This window comes from Lipophrys pholis, assembly GCF_963383615.2.
Source record: "Lipophrys pholis genome assembly, chromosome: 5".
Lineage (NCBI taxonomy): Eukaryota > Metazoa > Chordata > Actinopteri > Blenniiformes > Blenniidae > Lipophrys > Lipophrys pholis.
Genome location: NC_137628.1, coordinates 1,939,489 through 1,953,653, shown reverse-complemented (window position 1 = coordinate 1,953,653; position 14,165 = coordinate 1,939,489). Strand labels below are relative to the sequence as shown.

The window sequence follows — 14,165 nt, the reverse complement described above, 5'->3', positions numbered from 1 at the left end:
GTTTTTTTTTCACAGTTTCTTTTCAGGACCAACTCCCTGTTTCGCCTTTTGCCACGCTTCCTCACTACACAACCAAAACATGCGTCTGTGCGTCTTCATAGAGCTGCAACCTATAGAATGTTTTCCAGACAATTCTACTCTCTGCTATATCAGATCGTCAACACGTTGTAGTCCTTCACAACCTAGTACCGCCATGTCGCACACCCCTTCTTTACCCCGACAACCACTGCCACTCTAACCAACTGTCACTCCACCTTAGAACATTCTGTCCACTCCCATTATAAACTCCCAAAAACTTGTGAAGCTGTTCTCAAATGTAAAAGCTCACAGGTTAAAATTGGTAGAAGATAGGAAAAAGATGTTTTCACATCTGAATAGAGGACAAGAGCGCCAACGTTTTTTAAAAAGTTACATGAAGTCTCGAGCTAAAAGTATGGCGACTTCACTCGGCGATGGAGAGGGAGAATTATTTTGTGTTTTCCACAGAGAACATTTTGTGTGCTTGCCTCTTCATCTCTTTTCATCTTCTTTATCTCCTCCATGAGGTACCTCTCCCATCTGCTTCGTATGGGACACTTTTTCACAGAAACGATTAGCTGAATCCTTAACAAAACTCGCTGCAACCTATTTCCGAAGGTTCTGAACGTTTTGATGCGCTGTTTGTGTCTGTGCTCCCAACGGTGCAGGACGAGTTACGCAGCAAATAAATATATAAATAAATATAATTAAACGGCCGCTGATTCCAAACTGGACTGTGGTCTGTCTATTAGTGACCTACAGTTCTCCGAAGAGTGCAGTATCCTCAATACCACCTTGAAATCCTGTTGAAACGTTGGTCATATTCCTTTTTCTGTGGGTTGGTCGAAGATTCTTTCACTCAGTCGTGACTCTGGTTTGTCTCTGATTGCTCCTGATTAAGGCCTTGGCTCTTCCTGAGTGTGTGTCTGTAGTTTGTGGTAGGTATTTGCAGAAGTGTCAGCAGGTGGTGAGGGGGATGGTCGGGGTTAATCACCGGGTGTGCGCGTGCTGATTTAACACGCCTGATTGCTGCAAACCGAAGTCTGATGTAATTGAACTGGTTTGACGATGGAGCACAGTCACACATGCAAAGACACTTTTTCTTTCCTGGCGACAGAATTCACATAGTTTGGCTTCCTAAATATAGTCGACTGTTACTAATTCACAAGTGTGTTGACTTTGAAGGCTGCATATGATACTCGCACAATATTGGATTATTTAGCCTACAAAAAGGAGGGAATAGATAATCTTTCCTACAGTCTCCCAGAGCGATTTTTGCTTGATTCACTTCTACTAATATACCATTTTTAATATCTTCAATCTGACAGTTAAGTTTCAGCAGAAACGATTGTAGCTTTCAGACCTTCTTTTTGAGATATAAAGTATTTATGTCAAAGTCCAAAATGCAGTTTCTTTGCTGATTTAAGTGATCCTATTGATTTGGATGTAATTCAGTGTGATTTATTGATCTGATTGCAGACTGCGGCTCAGTGGGAGAGCTGAAATGACCAGCCGGCCTCCCAGCCATGCAGACAGCTCTCACCCCGCAGACAAACAAGCCCCCGGCACCCCGAAGCTTCATGTCCAGCGATCACTGTCCAAGGAGGCCATCACCATCCACTTCTCAGCTCTGGGGAAGGAGGAAGAGGAGGAGGAAGAGAAGCTGTACAGCACAGGTTTCTCTACTCCCTCTACCGTCACTCTGGTTGATCCAGGTATCGTGGCGGGTTTAGAAGCAAACGAGGAGATGTTTGAAGGACCGCCGGACGCGTTGGATGTGGCTCACGTCATTCCCGAGTCATCCAGACTTTCTTCGGCTTCTAAAAATCCCACTCCCTCAGCTCCCACACCGACTCTGTCTTCATATCTCTCTGAGCAGAAATCGACAGGCTCTAATTCCCCTCCCACAAAGTCTCGGAGTTTTCCCTCCAGCGACAAACCTTTGTTGAGCTTGCTAAAGACCTCTGACGTGGAGTCTCGCGATGGCGCCTCTTCAGCTCCGGCCCCGACGCCGAGACACCAGCAGCTCATGAAGTCCCTGGTCAAGTCGTTATCCTCGGACACGTCGCAGGACTCGTCGTCCTCCACATCCTACCGTCTTCCAGAATCACGCCTCAATCTGCAACTCTTTAAGCAATTCACGAACCCGCGGGTCCAATCAGCTGCCGCGTCGGCGGTCGACTCTAAGACGGTGCCGACGTCACCGCAGACCTCCCCGGACACCCGGAGCTTTTTCAAAGTGTCCGAGGTCGAGGCGCGGCTCGAAGATACCAAGCGCCGCCTCACTGAAGCCATCGCCGAGCCGCTGCAGCTGCTCAGTAAGATCATCGATGAAAAGAGCGGCGGCAGCATTCACCGGAACAAGGCGCTGTCCGCCAGCGCCCAGGAACTCTCCACCATCGCCTCCATCAATGGTCACCCGGAGAGCAACAACAACAACTACTGCATCAAGGAGGAGGAGGGCGGCGACCTGGAGGCAGGAAGCCGCGATGGCTGCACCGCCGAATCACCCATCAACCCCCCCACCGACGCCAAGAGCCCCAACAAGTCGTCCTCACTTCCAATGTCCATGGACAACTTGTCCATGTCTGCTCTCGCAAAGCTGGAGGACGACGACTTCTGCATCCTCAACAGCGAAGACTTCGAGACCTGCACCGACGCCGACGGAGACGCTGTGGACAGAACGGACGACACTGCGACTGGAAGTCAAACCAAAGTGCCACTGAGTGGCAGTACCGAACCCTGCAGCGAGGATGAGTCCGAGAGCGTCCCGCCGGATCCCAGTATCCCGTATTACACTCTCTGCATCCTGTCCATGTTGGTCTATTTGTTCTTTGTATTGCCTCTGCCGAGCTACGTTGGAGGAGTGGTGCTGGGGGTGGGACTGGGATTCCTCTTAGCCATCGGTGTTGTGTGGTTGACCGGACCAAAACCTTCTGGAGGCGACTTTAGACATTCCAGGCACCAGAGGAAGCTGCAGAGCCGGACTAAGCTGGACATTAAGGAACCAGACATTTATAAGGTCAGTCTGTCTTTTCGTCACTTTTTTCGCTCCAGTACTTCCTGTACATGAGATGTTAATGAGATCTAAAGAAAACAAGTAACTGTAACATGTAACTGTTTGGTAAACACATGTCAGAAAACAACGTGGAAATATAATACTGCAGGACAGCACAAAATCACACTTTTCAAGTTGCATGATCTTTCAGATAAGTTATCATTTCCACTATAACATCACGTCCAGGTACCATTAGCACAATGCAATAAAGAAGTTATGTTCGTATCGTAAATTTTTTTGTTATATTTTGGTTTGTCGACACACCTTTTTTAAGATTATATTTAATGTTTGGAATGACCTCAGCAAGGCTCCCTAACAAAGGAAATCTTTACTCAGTGGCATGTCTGACCCAAACACTCGAGTTTCTTGTTACTCATTATTAATAATAATTAATAAATAACCCTCCACTCCCACTATAGTAGATAGTAGGGGGTGTCGGTCGGCAGCAGGAGGCAGGCACAAAAAATGTCCTCTGGAATTTTCTATTTATTATCAATATTTGATGTTACAGCAAAAGTAAGTTCTAACTTGTGACCAGGTACCTTTCAGTACTACGCCATGTAAACTGGTTGAATATTAATTCTAGTTTACAGCACGTGTTTTCTTCTGCACAGAAATGGTTTTTGCAATAAGCTTTATAATTCCGTTATAAACCATCTGTCTTCTCCCTCCGCTCTCCAGAGTTCACACACCAACACTTCAAGCTTCGGTGGTATTTTCAAGGGAAAACGGGGAAACGATGTGGGTGCTGCTGTGTAATCCAGTCAGCCTCTAGTGAAATTAAATCACACTAGTTTTAATCCAGCTGACTTAGATTTCTGTGCCGTGTTGAAACGGGATCACATGCATCTAACACTGCTGGATTACACTCATGTAGCAGAGATCTGCTTTGGTCGGAGCTTATTCAGTATCACAGGACGTCCAGTATCGAAGCAGAATCACAAAAATGTACACAGAAAAATGTTTATATTCATTTTCCATTGTGAAATTGATAAACTGCTGTATCGCAGAATGCTGGATCTGGATCCCTGAAAAAGCTCCAAATAAAGGCGAGATTTCTATTCAGGCAGATTTCCTTTGGAGTTTTTTACCCTGAAGTGACAAAAGGAAAGTGTAAGTGAGTTATGAGCTGCATATCGTCGAGGAGCTTCAAAGAAACTCACACAGCGTTCGTGGCTTCATGTCTGTGATGAAGCTCTGAGCCTCAGGTGACCTTCCCCACCACACGACAGGCAGCGTCCTGGTTTCCAGGTGCAGCAGTGGATCCTTGTCTTTCCTCTGTCTGTCGTTGTTACACAGATTTATTTCATGACAACCAAAGACAAAGATCAATTTACAAAAGCCTTTTCATTCCTGAACCTGCTGCCACTGATGGGATTTAACGCTCACACTCCTCAGAATAATAAGTCGTATATAGAACATGCAAGGACCACCAGGAAGCCGAGGAAAACACCTTTCCTCACGTGTATCATCAGTACAGTTACACGACAACGTTTCACAGCTTCACACTTCGGGAACATGAACTTCTCTTACCATCCAACTGAACAAACGCCAGATATTGACAAAGTTAGAGTTCTGTTAGAAAAAGAGGCAGCAGCTTAATGATCGCACATTTATTGACGTTAAGGCCCCGGTTACACAACAACGTTTCAAGTGAAAACACATCGATTTCCCGGCGTCGTTGGCAGAAACACTGAAAACAATGGAGTTACCATGTTGGTCCACTGGATGCCGCTGTTGTTTGTTTTTGTAATGAAACCACACACACACGCAGTGGAGAACAACCCTCTCTAAACATTAACAAAGGAAGAACACGAACATTCTAGTGGGCCAAGTTGGATTGTCAATACAGTGACTGTCAAAATAAAACTACAAAGTCCCAGGAGAATCTGGGTCATGACACTCTGGAGGAACCATTGTTCTGATTGTCTCTACTGTGTCGGAGCATTTTAGAAAAGTTCTACCGTAGGAGCTGTTCGGAAAAAGTTGCGTCCGAGCGTCAAAATGAACGTTTTCACTCGAGATCGTTGTCGTGTAAACAGACCGTAATACAAACGGACCATAATACAAACGGACCATAATACAAACGGACCATAATACAGAGTTCTAATCAAAGTAAATCCACTCTTGTTATAATCCTGTCAAAACAAAGTTTTCCGGTTTGGTTTAACACCATTAAACATGGTTGCATCCTTCTGAAAACAAGAGTCTTCGGATTGTTTCTAAACTCTTCCCAGTTCGTGTGAGATGATCTCCAGTTTGTCCTCTCAGGGCTGGATGAACGAGATCCTGAACTACGACCCGGAGACGTACCACGCCACACTCACGCACTCCGTGTTCGTCCGCTTGGAGGGCGCCATCATCCGTCTGTCCAAACCCAACCACAACATCGCCCGCCGCGCCACACACAACGAGCCCAAGCCCGACGTCAGCTACGTCAGCCAGAAGATCTACGACCTGACCAACAGCAGGGTACGTGCTCTCTCTTCATCTTCATCCTCGATATCGTGGAAGGTTTCTGTTCATCTTCATGTAGCAATATTAGTTGGTGAAACTATGTCAAACCTTTCCTCAGGTCTATCTGGCCCCTCTGAGTTTGGCCAGGAAGCGAATGTGGAACAAGAAATACCCGATCTGCATCGAACTGGGCAAACAGGACGACTTCATGTCGAAGGCGGAGGACGACCGGTGGGAGCCGAGCGACGGTGCGAGGGCGGAGGGGGCGCAGGACCGAGGAGCGCCGTCCTCCACCAGCAGGGAGGCCACGCTCTTCCTGTTTGGGAGGACGGGCCGGGAGAAGGAGGAGTGGTTCCAGAGGTTTCATTCGGCCTCCAGGATCAAGGCCGACATCAGGAGGGGGGCCGGTGGGGGTTCCAGTAAGAGAGGTGAGGAGGAAGAAAGAATAAATAAAGACTTCTGAAGCCAAGCAGCAAAGTCGAGCTCTAAAACTGTTAATTTGTTGAATGTTAATTGTTGCATGAAGAGTTTGAGGGTATCATGATACGTATTACGATATTGACCAGGAACAAATTCTGACTTGAACATTATGATGATTCATCCACAGTCGGAATCAAATGATGGAAACTCCAGAACTTTGATCGTCTCTAATCTCCCGTCATGTCCTGTGTGTTGCTTCCTGTGTGTTGCTTCCTGTGTGTTGTTCCCTGTGTTGCTTCCTGTGTGTTGTTCCCTGTGTTGCTTCCTGTGTGTTGCTTCCTGTGTGTTGTTCCCTGTGTTGCTTCCTGTGTGTTGTTCCCTGTGTTGCTTCCTGTGTGTTGCTTCCTGTGTGTTGCTTCCTGTGTGTTGCTTCCTGTGTGTTGCTTCCTGTGTGTTGCTTCCTGTGTGTTGTTTCCTGTGTGTTGCTTCCTGTGTGTTGCTTCCTGTGTGTTGCTTCCTGTGTGTTGTTTCCTGTGTTGCTTCCTGTGTGTTGTTTCCTGTGTTGCTTCCTGTGTGTTGCTTCCTGTGTGTTTTGTGTTGCGTCCTGCAGCTCCGAGCTCTCACAGTCGCAGCAGCAGCCACGGCAGCCTGGACGAGGCGCTGGCGTCGCCGTGCAGGTCGAAGGACTCCTCGTCTTCTTCAGCGGCAGCGAGCAGCAGCAGAAACAGGCTCCTGCTGGACTACAGCGTCTACATGGGCTCCTTACTGCCCAGAGAGCAGGACGCCAGCCAGGCCGCCTGCAGCCCCGCTCTGCACAGTCCACTGAGTCCACTGAGCAGCCCCGGGGCGGACAAGAAGGTCACACACACACACACACACACACACACACACACACACACACACACACACACACACACACACACACACACACACACACACACACACACACACACCATGTCTCTGTGGTACACAAGTTGAGTAAACGGTATTCTCTGCCTGGTGTTCAGCTTCAGAGCGCCGCTGCAGCTCCGGCGGCGCCCGGGGGAGATGACGTTGACGACGACGACGACACGGTTGCCTGGTTGAACGTGGCGCTCGGCCGGATCTTCTGGGACTTCCTGACGGAGCCCTACTGGTCCGAGCTGGTCTCCAAGAAGATCCAGCTGAAGCTCAGCAAGATACGGGTGTGTCTCTCTGTCTCTTTGTCTTTGTCTTTGTCTCTCTCTCTCTCTCTCTCTCTCTCTCTCTCTCTCTCTCTCTCTCTCTCTCTCTCTCTCTCTCTCTCTCTCTCTCTCTCTCTCTCTCTCTCTCCTCTCTCTCTCTCTCTCTCTCTCTCTCTCTCTCTCTCTCTCTCTCTCTCTCTCTCTCTCTCTCTCTCTCTCTCTCTCTCTCTCCCCCCCCCCCCACACTGAGGGAAACAGATTCATTTGATCACCTTTATTCTGCTGTTTTCTAGTTTAGGTGTCAAACACTGAAGCTACTTCGCGTCTTAATGTAACGTGTGTTTTTACTGCAACAACCTGTGGAGATAGTTTAGATCCGGGGAGTCTAACATCGGGCCTGTGGGTCAAAACCGGCCCCCCAAGAGGCTCCAGTCCGGCCAGACCGTCAAGCAAATTGTAGAAGTTTCAAAGAAAACATTGATTTTTTATTTTTTTTTATACAAATTTCGACACAGCACTGAAACGAGCTGAGATCTCGTGATGCTGCCATGAACACGAGCAACCTGGTTGCTATCAAACTCGCCTCAAAGCCATGATGTCAGTGGGAGTTTGTGAAAACACCCACAATGCAACAGTTCACTGTATTTTACACCAGAAGGTTTGATTAGAATTGGATTTATGTTGAGATGGGAGTTATTTTTAGTAGTAACTGTTAGAAAAATGCCAAATGTCAAATTCTAACTGCCAATTGAAAAAGAAACGTAAAGAGTTGATCCTGGCGAGGTACACTAGGTGTTAATGACATGAGGATTGTTTGTTTATACAGTAGTGCTGTGTGAGTGATAGGTGTGTCTTAACTGTTGATAGTGTAGTATATTGTAGGATTTAATGTATTGAAAGTGATGAAGATATATTGTTGTAAATTAAGAAAACCACAATGATGTGAAGGGATAGGATATAATAAGTACGTCTTCTTCGTGCATGTGAAAAACACGGGTACATATGGTGTTGACCTTTTTATATTGTTTATGTAATTAGATGTTCTGTTTTCTATTTATGTTGGTTTTTGGGGGTTTTTTTTGTGGTTTTTTGTGGGGTTTTTATTTTTTTACATGTTCAAAATAAAATTTCAAATCAAAATGAAATCAAATCAACGTTTAAATGTAAAGGTTATTATGGCACAGTATTACCGTTCTGTCCCACTCAAGATGAAGTTAAGCAGAATGTGGCTCCTGAACAAAAAGGTGTTCACTCCTGCCTTCAGTTAATGAAGGTGAAAATAGTCCCGTTTCGGTCAAATCTAAGTGTATATTTTATGTTTGCCTCAAATTTCCATGGTAATTTATGTACATTTTTTTTAAAGAAAGTGTATTTGTCTCATGTGTATAATGAAATGTATTTGAAAGTTGACGTCTTAATCAGCTGCTCTTGTCTCTTTCAGCTGCCGTACTTCATGAACGAACTCACTTTGACTGAACTGGACATGGGCTCAGAAACTCCCAGAATCCTCAGCGCCTCCAAACCCTCCGTCAACTACCGAGGCAAGACACACAATCACACACACACACACACACACACACACACACACACACACACACACACACACACACACACACACACACACACACACACACACACACCCGTACTCACTCCATGGTTCATGACGATACTCTGCAGTACCAGACCTCACCTCTCGGGGCACTGTCCTCTGTTTGTCTGTTTTTTTTTTCTAGGAAAACAAAAAACTGAACCATGTAATCAGACAGTTGCTTTGTTTTGAAAAACAATTTGTCGTGGAGGAAGTTTACTGAGTGTAACGCCGATCTGAGCTCCTGAGGCTCTGTGCAGCTCAGCTGTGTTGAAATCTGTCTTGTGCTCAGTTTTAAAAGAGAAGACAAACACCGGTGCCTGTCATAGAAGGTGGTTTTCTATTGATTGTATTACCGATTCCTGTGGAGAGCAAGTGGTGTCTGTCACATGTCAGGATACGCGTGCGCACACACACACACACACACACACACACACACACACACACACACACACACACACACACACACACCCACCCTTGCTGCAGCTCATGTTTGGTCAATCCCTGTGTATTGTGTGTCTTTGCTGGACCACGGAACGTTGGAGTGTTTCCTAACGAGCGGCCTGCCGAGACGTTGGACGATGACTTTGGTGTTTAAACATGGGAGATTACGCCGATGAAGAGGCGGTGACGTTATCCGTCTGGATTCGTGTGCTGCAGGGTTCGTCACAGAACTCTTTGGGTTTCTCTCGGATGCGTCGTGCAGATTATCTACAAAGACAAACGTGGTGAACTGCGCAGTTTTGAGTTTCCTCGGGAAACTAGTGACCACACTGACAAAGTGCCTGTTGGAGCTGAAGCGCGCGTGTTTGCAATACCTGCTCGCGACACACACGTTAGAAAAACACTGTCGTCATACGTGTTCGCGCTCGTCTGCGTCGTTCCGTCCGTGGGAGATGATTGTTTGACGTCTGGAAGCAGCTGTGAGGAGGAGGCAGAGCGACGATGAAGATGAACGGAACGGCACAGCTTGAAAGAATTAGTCTATCATTAGATTCTCCGTCGGGGTTTCTTCACACTCATTTTAGTTCACATTCGGCCCAGTTTCATCCTGAGTGAATCGGACCTGCAAAATTATGCAATTATTTCCTTTGAAATTTAAGCTTTAAGGTTTTTCTTTGTCGTGCTCCAGAGTACACCTGATGGAAATGTCAATGTTTTCACTAAAACAATTAATTGGTACAGAAAATAACTCCAATCTCAACATGAAGCCAAATTTAATGAAAACTGAAATGTCCAGAAAACTCCTTGCTGTTGCATTGTGGGAGTTTCTACGAACTCCACCCTGACAGCAAGGCTGGTCACGATATTAAAAAAAATAAATGTTTGGGGGTCATTTGGCGGCCAGATGGGAGCCTGTTCCGGCTCAGGAGGCTCTCTGGAGGCTCAGCCATCGTCTCCACTGCCAAGAAGCTCGGCACGTTACGTTCGGAGGAATTCCCTCTCTGATCACGGAGTCGGTCGCGAGAGTGACGATTCACTCTTTTCACCCGCTTTCTCGTCTCTTCCTGGTTTTTCCCCTTTCATTTCTTCTTCCTCTTTGTGTCCTGACTCACGCTGTGCCCTCCTCTTCCTCCTTCCTCCTTCCTCCTTCCTCCTCCTGAGTCACATCAGCCTGTAACCAGAGCAGGAATTGATTGGATCTCTGACCGATGTGGCGGCAGCCTCCTCTGGATCCGCTCCAGGAAAAACTGCCTCCTGAACAGAGACACAGCGCAGACGCAAATCAAGGAAAGGTGTTGTTTTCTTCTGTTTCCTCCCTCTGGTTCACTGACGCTTCCTGTCCGTGTGAGACGGGCCAAAGCAGACGGGTTCGTTTGCTCCCGTCAGCCTTAACATTATGACCACCTGATGATAAAGACCAAGAAGCCACTGGAGTGCTGAAGCTGGTTTCAACGTGCTCCAGGTCGAGGCTTCATAGATCAGCACGTCCCACAAAGGCTCCATTTCCTCATGAGCCCCCTCATGGCAAGCAAGGGAATTACACCAGGAAGAGACCTCAAACATGCTGGACTCCAGACCTCCAGGACCGGAGTGGTTTCCAGGTTCTTCCTCTACGTTGTCTAACTCCGTCTCACCTCGTCTCACTCGGGCTCACCCCATCTCTCTTCGTCTCAACCCGCCTCGCCTCGCTTCGTCTCTGTCTCACCCTGTCTCTTTGTCTCACCCTCTCTCACCCCGTCTCTCTTCGTCTCACCCCGTCTCTCTTCATCTCTCTTAGTTTCACCCGGTCTCTCTTCGTCTCACCCAGTCCTTTTCTCGTCTCACCTTGTCACTCCCCGTCTCACCCCGTCTCACCCCGCTCTTCCTGGAAGCAGCGGCTGAGTGCAGTGGATCGATGAGCCTCTTTAGCTGCAGCGTCTCTTATTGTTCTCATATCTTTACAACTTTAAGCTTCTAACCTCAGAACCAGACCCGACAGAACCAGACCCGCCAGAACCAGACCCGCCAGAACCAGACCCGACAGAACCAGACCCGACAGAACCAGACCCGACAGAACCAGACTCACACTCCGAAGGCTCTTGCTGGATAAATGGATCCAACACGCCCCCCTCTGTTGTGTCGTTTTGATATTCCATCCATTTTTACTCTAATTCCGTTCTTCCTGCAGCTGCACGTTCTTTTTTTTTTTTTTTAATCCTGCTCTCTATTCTTCTAAGTTTTGTCTTCAAGTCTCTGTGCTCGTCGTTCTGTCTTCGTTCTGAGTGACTCATCACATCACCTAACGTGTGTGTGTGCATCGTATGCTGCTGTAAATGAGATTTTCTGATTATGTGTGAAGACGAGGAGCATCCTGGTTGTGTTGTGGTTCACATCATCACCTCCTTGACAGGAACATCAGATTTTAATCTGATTATAATCTGAATATAATCTGGTTTAATCTGCTCGTCCTGCGCTCGCATGGTTTGTTTATTTCCTCGTGCAGTTCAGCAGTCGGTGTGAAAAAGTTTGTGATTGTTATGTTTGGCCATTTTCATGATGGAGTCCTTTGAGTAGTTTTCTTTTAAAGAACGACGGGGAGGAAAAAGATGCTCTGGCTCATGTGGACAGCGACTCTGTGTAGTCCAACCTGGATCGGTCTGGTTTCCAACCTGGATCGGTCTGGTTTCCAACCTGGATCGGTCTGGTTTCCAACCTGGATCGGTCTGGTTTCCAACCTGGATCGGTCTGGTTTCCAACCTGGATCGGTCTGGTTTCCAACCTGGGTCGGTCTGGTTTTCAACCTGGGTCGGTCTGGTTTTCAACCTGGGTCGGTCTGGTTTTCAAAACCTGGGTCGGTCTGGTTTTCAAGTGTTGGGATTTAGTTCAGAGAGTCTGGGACTTGTTTGAGGAGTCTGTGTCCGTCCGTCTTCAGTGAGGCGTCACACTGTGTCCCAGTCTGTCCTTCCATTGTCCCTCACAGTGACGTTTCTCCACCAGGTCTGTGGTTCGACCTGGACGTCTCCTACAGCGGCTCCTTCCTCATGACCCTGGAGACCAAGATGAACCTCATCCGCCTGGGGAAGGAGGGCGAGAGCCTCCGCGTGGGCGACTTCGGCAAAGACGGGTGAGACTCCCTGGATTTGGAGCGTCGAGGCGGGAGTTCAGTGGACGGAGATGATAAAACCATCAGACGCCTGTTTGAACTTTCATATTGTCTTTTTATGGCTCTTTGGCTTCAACCTGACTCACTTTTAAAGTTGGGACGTTGCTGTGACCGTTTAAGTTCAAATTCCCTCAAACTTTTAACACCCACGTTTCCCTTCTGGATCCAGATTATAATCTGAATTTCTCCCATGTCCGATCATCTGTTAATCTCGGTTCTGATCTCAGTCCGTCTGCAGGTTGTGGGGTTTTCCACTTTTATCTTCTGTCTCCTTGTGAACAACAGAACGTCCCCCAGTTTGTCTCTGGAGTCGTTTCCTTCACTTCCGTCATCTAATCTCGTCTTTCTTTTCTCTCCCTCTCGTTCACCCTCTTTTCTCTCTCTCTCTCTCTCTCTCTCTCTCTTGGACTGTGTCTTTTCTCCGCCTGCTAATCGGATGCGTTCTGCCCTCGGTGAGTTCTGCTCGACTTTCGACACTAACGTCTTCTGTCCCGCTTTCATTTTCCACTCGGCCTCTTTAATAATTCACGGCCTTCCTCTCTGCATCTCTTCATCTTCCACGTTAATCTCAGTGTTGAGAGCATCTTCATTTGGGTGTGTGTCAATACAGCGCAGACGTTTCTTTGGTCCTTCGCTGCCTTTGACCTTTGACCTTTGACCTGTGGATTCATGTTTCACAGTTTCGCCACACTGATAAAGAGACGTATCAATTTGTGTGATGGATCAATATCATCACTGAAAATAATCCCAGAGCTCATAGAGAATACAGGGATTATGAAGAAGGACACAAAAAAGTTGTTTTAACAGCTATAGTTTTATTCTACTGTGGATATATGCTAATGCTACTGTGGATACATGCTAATGCTACTGTGAATACAGGCTAATGCTACTGTGAATACAGGCTAATGCTACTGTGGATACATGCTAATGCTACTGTGAATACATGCTAATGCTACTGTGAATACAGGCTAATTACTGTGGGTACATGTTAATGCTACTGTGAATACAGGCTAATGCTACTGTAGGCACATGCTAATGCTACTGTGAATATAGGCTCATGCTACTGTGGGTACATGCTAATGCTACTGTGAAGACAGGCTAATGCTACTGTGGGTACATGCTAATGCTACTGTCAATACATGCTAATGCTACTGTGGGTACATGTTAATGCTACTGTGAATATAGGCTAATGCTACTGTAGGCACATGCTAATGTGACTGTGAATACATGCTAATGCTACTGTGGGTACATGCTAATGCTACTGTGGGTACATGCTAATGCTACTGTGAATACATGCTAATGCTACTGTGGGTACATGCTAATGCTACTGTGAATACAGGCTACTGCTACTTCAGCGTTAGTGAGGCACAGCTCATCCTCACAACCTGAATAACTCCAGGACACCAGCGTACAGCGACTGTTATCAGGACGAAACTGTTTGTAGGAAAGAGACAGAAGCTCTGCTAGAAACGATGAAGACCTCAGGGAGGCGTCACAGGGTCCTACAGGGGTCATCTCGGGTCACCAGGAAGAACCTGGAGGTCTTTCAAACCTCGTCTGGAGCGTTGAAGCTCCAAACCTCCACATTTCTTCCTGTTGTTAATTCCTCTCCATGTGTTTCTCGTTTGTCTGTGATGTTTCCTCGACTGCACACGTCACTTTAACTCCTGGTGTTGATCCGTCCCCGTTTCAGACACAGACCGCGGACGTACTGCCTGGCCGACAGCGACGAAGAGTCGTCCAGCGCAGGTTCATCCGACGAGGAAGACTCCTCCGACCTCTCCAACGACGCCGCTGGAACTGAAGGGTCAGAGCGCCTCGTTTGTTTCTTGTTTCACAGGAGTAGAGAACCTTTCAGTCGGTATATTAACATCG

General features: G+C 47.2%; 1 protein-coding gene across 1 annotated transcript in view; it reads left to right on the top strand.

Annotated features, from left to right (window-relative positions):
• Window positions 1–14,165, top strand: part of LOC308109893 (testis-expressed protein 2-like) — a 43,360-nt gene that overhangs the window by 25,146 nt on the left and 4,049 nt on the right. Inside the window, exons 3-10 of the mRNA XM_080463725.1 lie at window positions 1,498–3,040; window positions 5,348–5,548; window positions 5,652–5,961; window positions 6,564–6,811; window positions 6,961–7,137; window positions 8,558–8,657; window positions 12,125–12,251; window positions 13,984–14,097. Of these exons, the coding sequence (XP_080319851.1) occupies window positions 1,523–3,040; window positions 5,348–5,548; window positions 5,652–5,961; window positions 6,564–6,811; window positions 6,961–7,137; window positions 8,558–8,657; window positions 12,125–12,251; window positions 13,984–14,097 (2,795 nt within the window). The 5' untranslated portion in view covers window positions 1,498–1,522. The remainder of the gene's footprint in view (window positions 1–1,497; window positions 3,041–5,347; window positions 5,549–5,651; window positions 5,962–6,563; window positions 6,812–6,960; window positions 7,138–8,557; window positions 8,658–12,124; window positions 12,252–13,983; window positions 14,098–14,165) is intronic.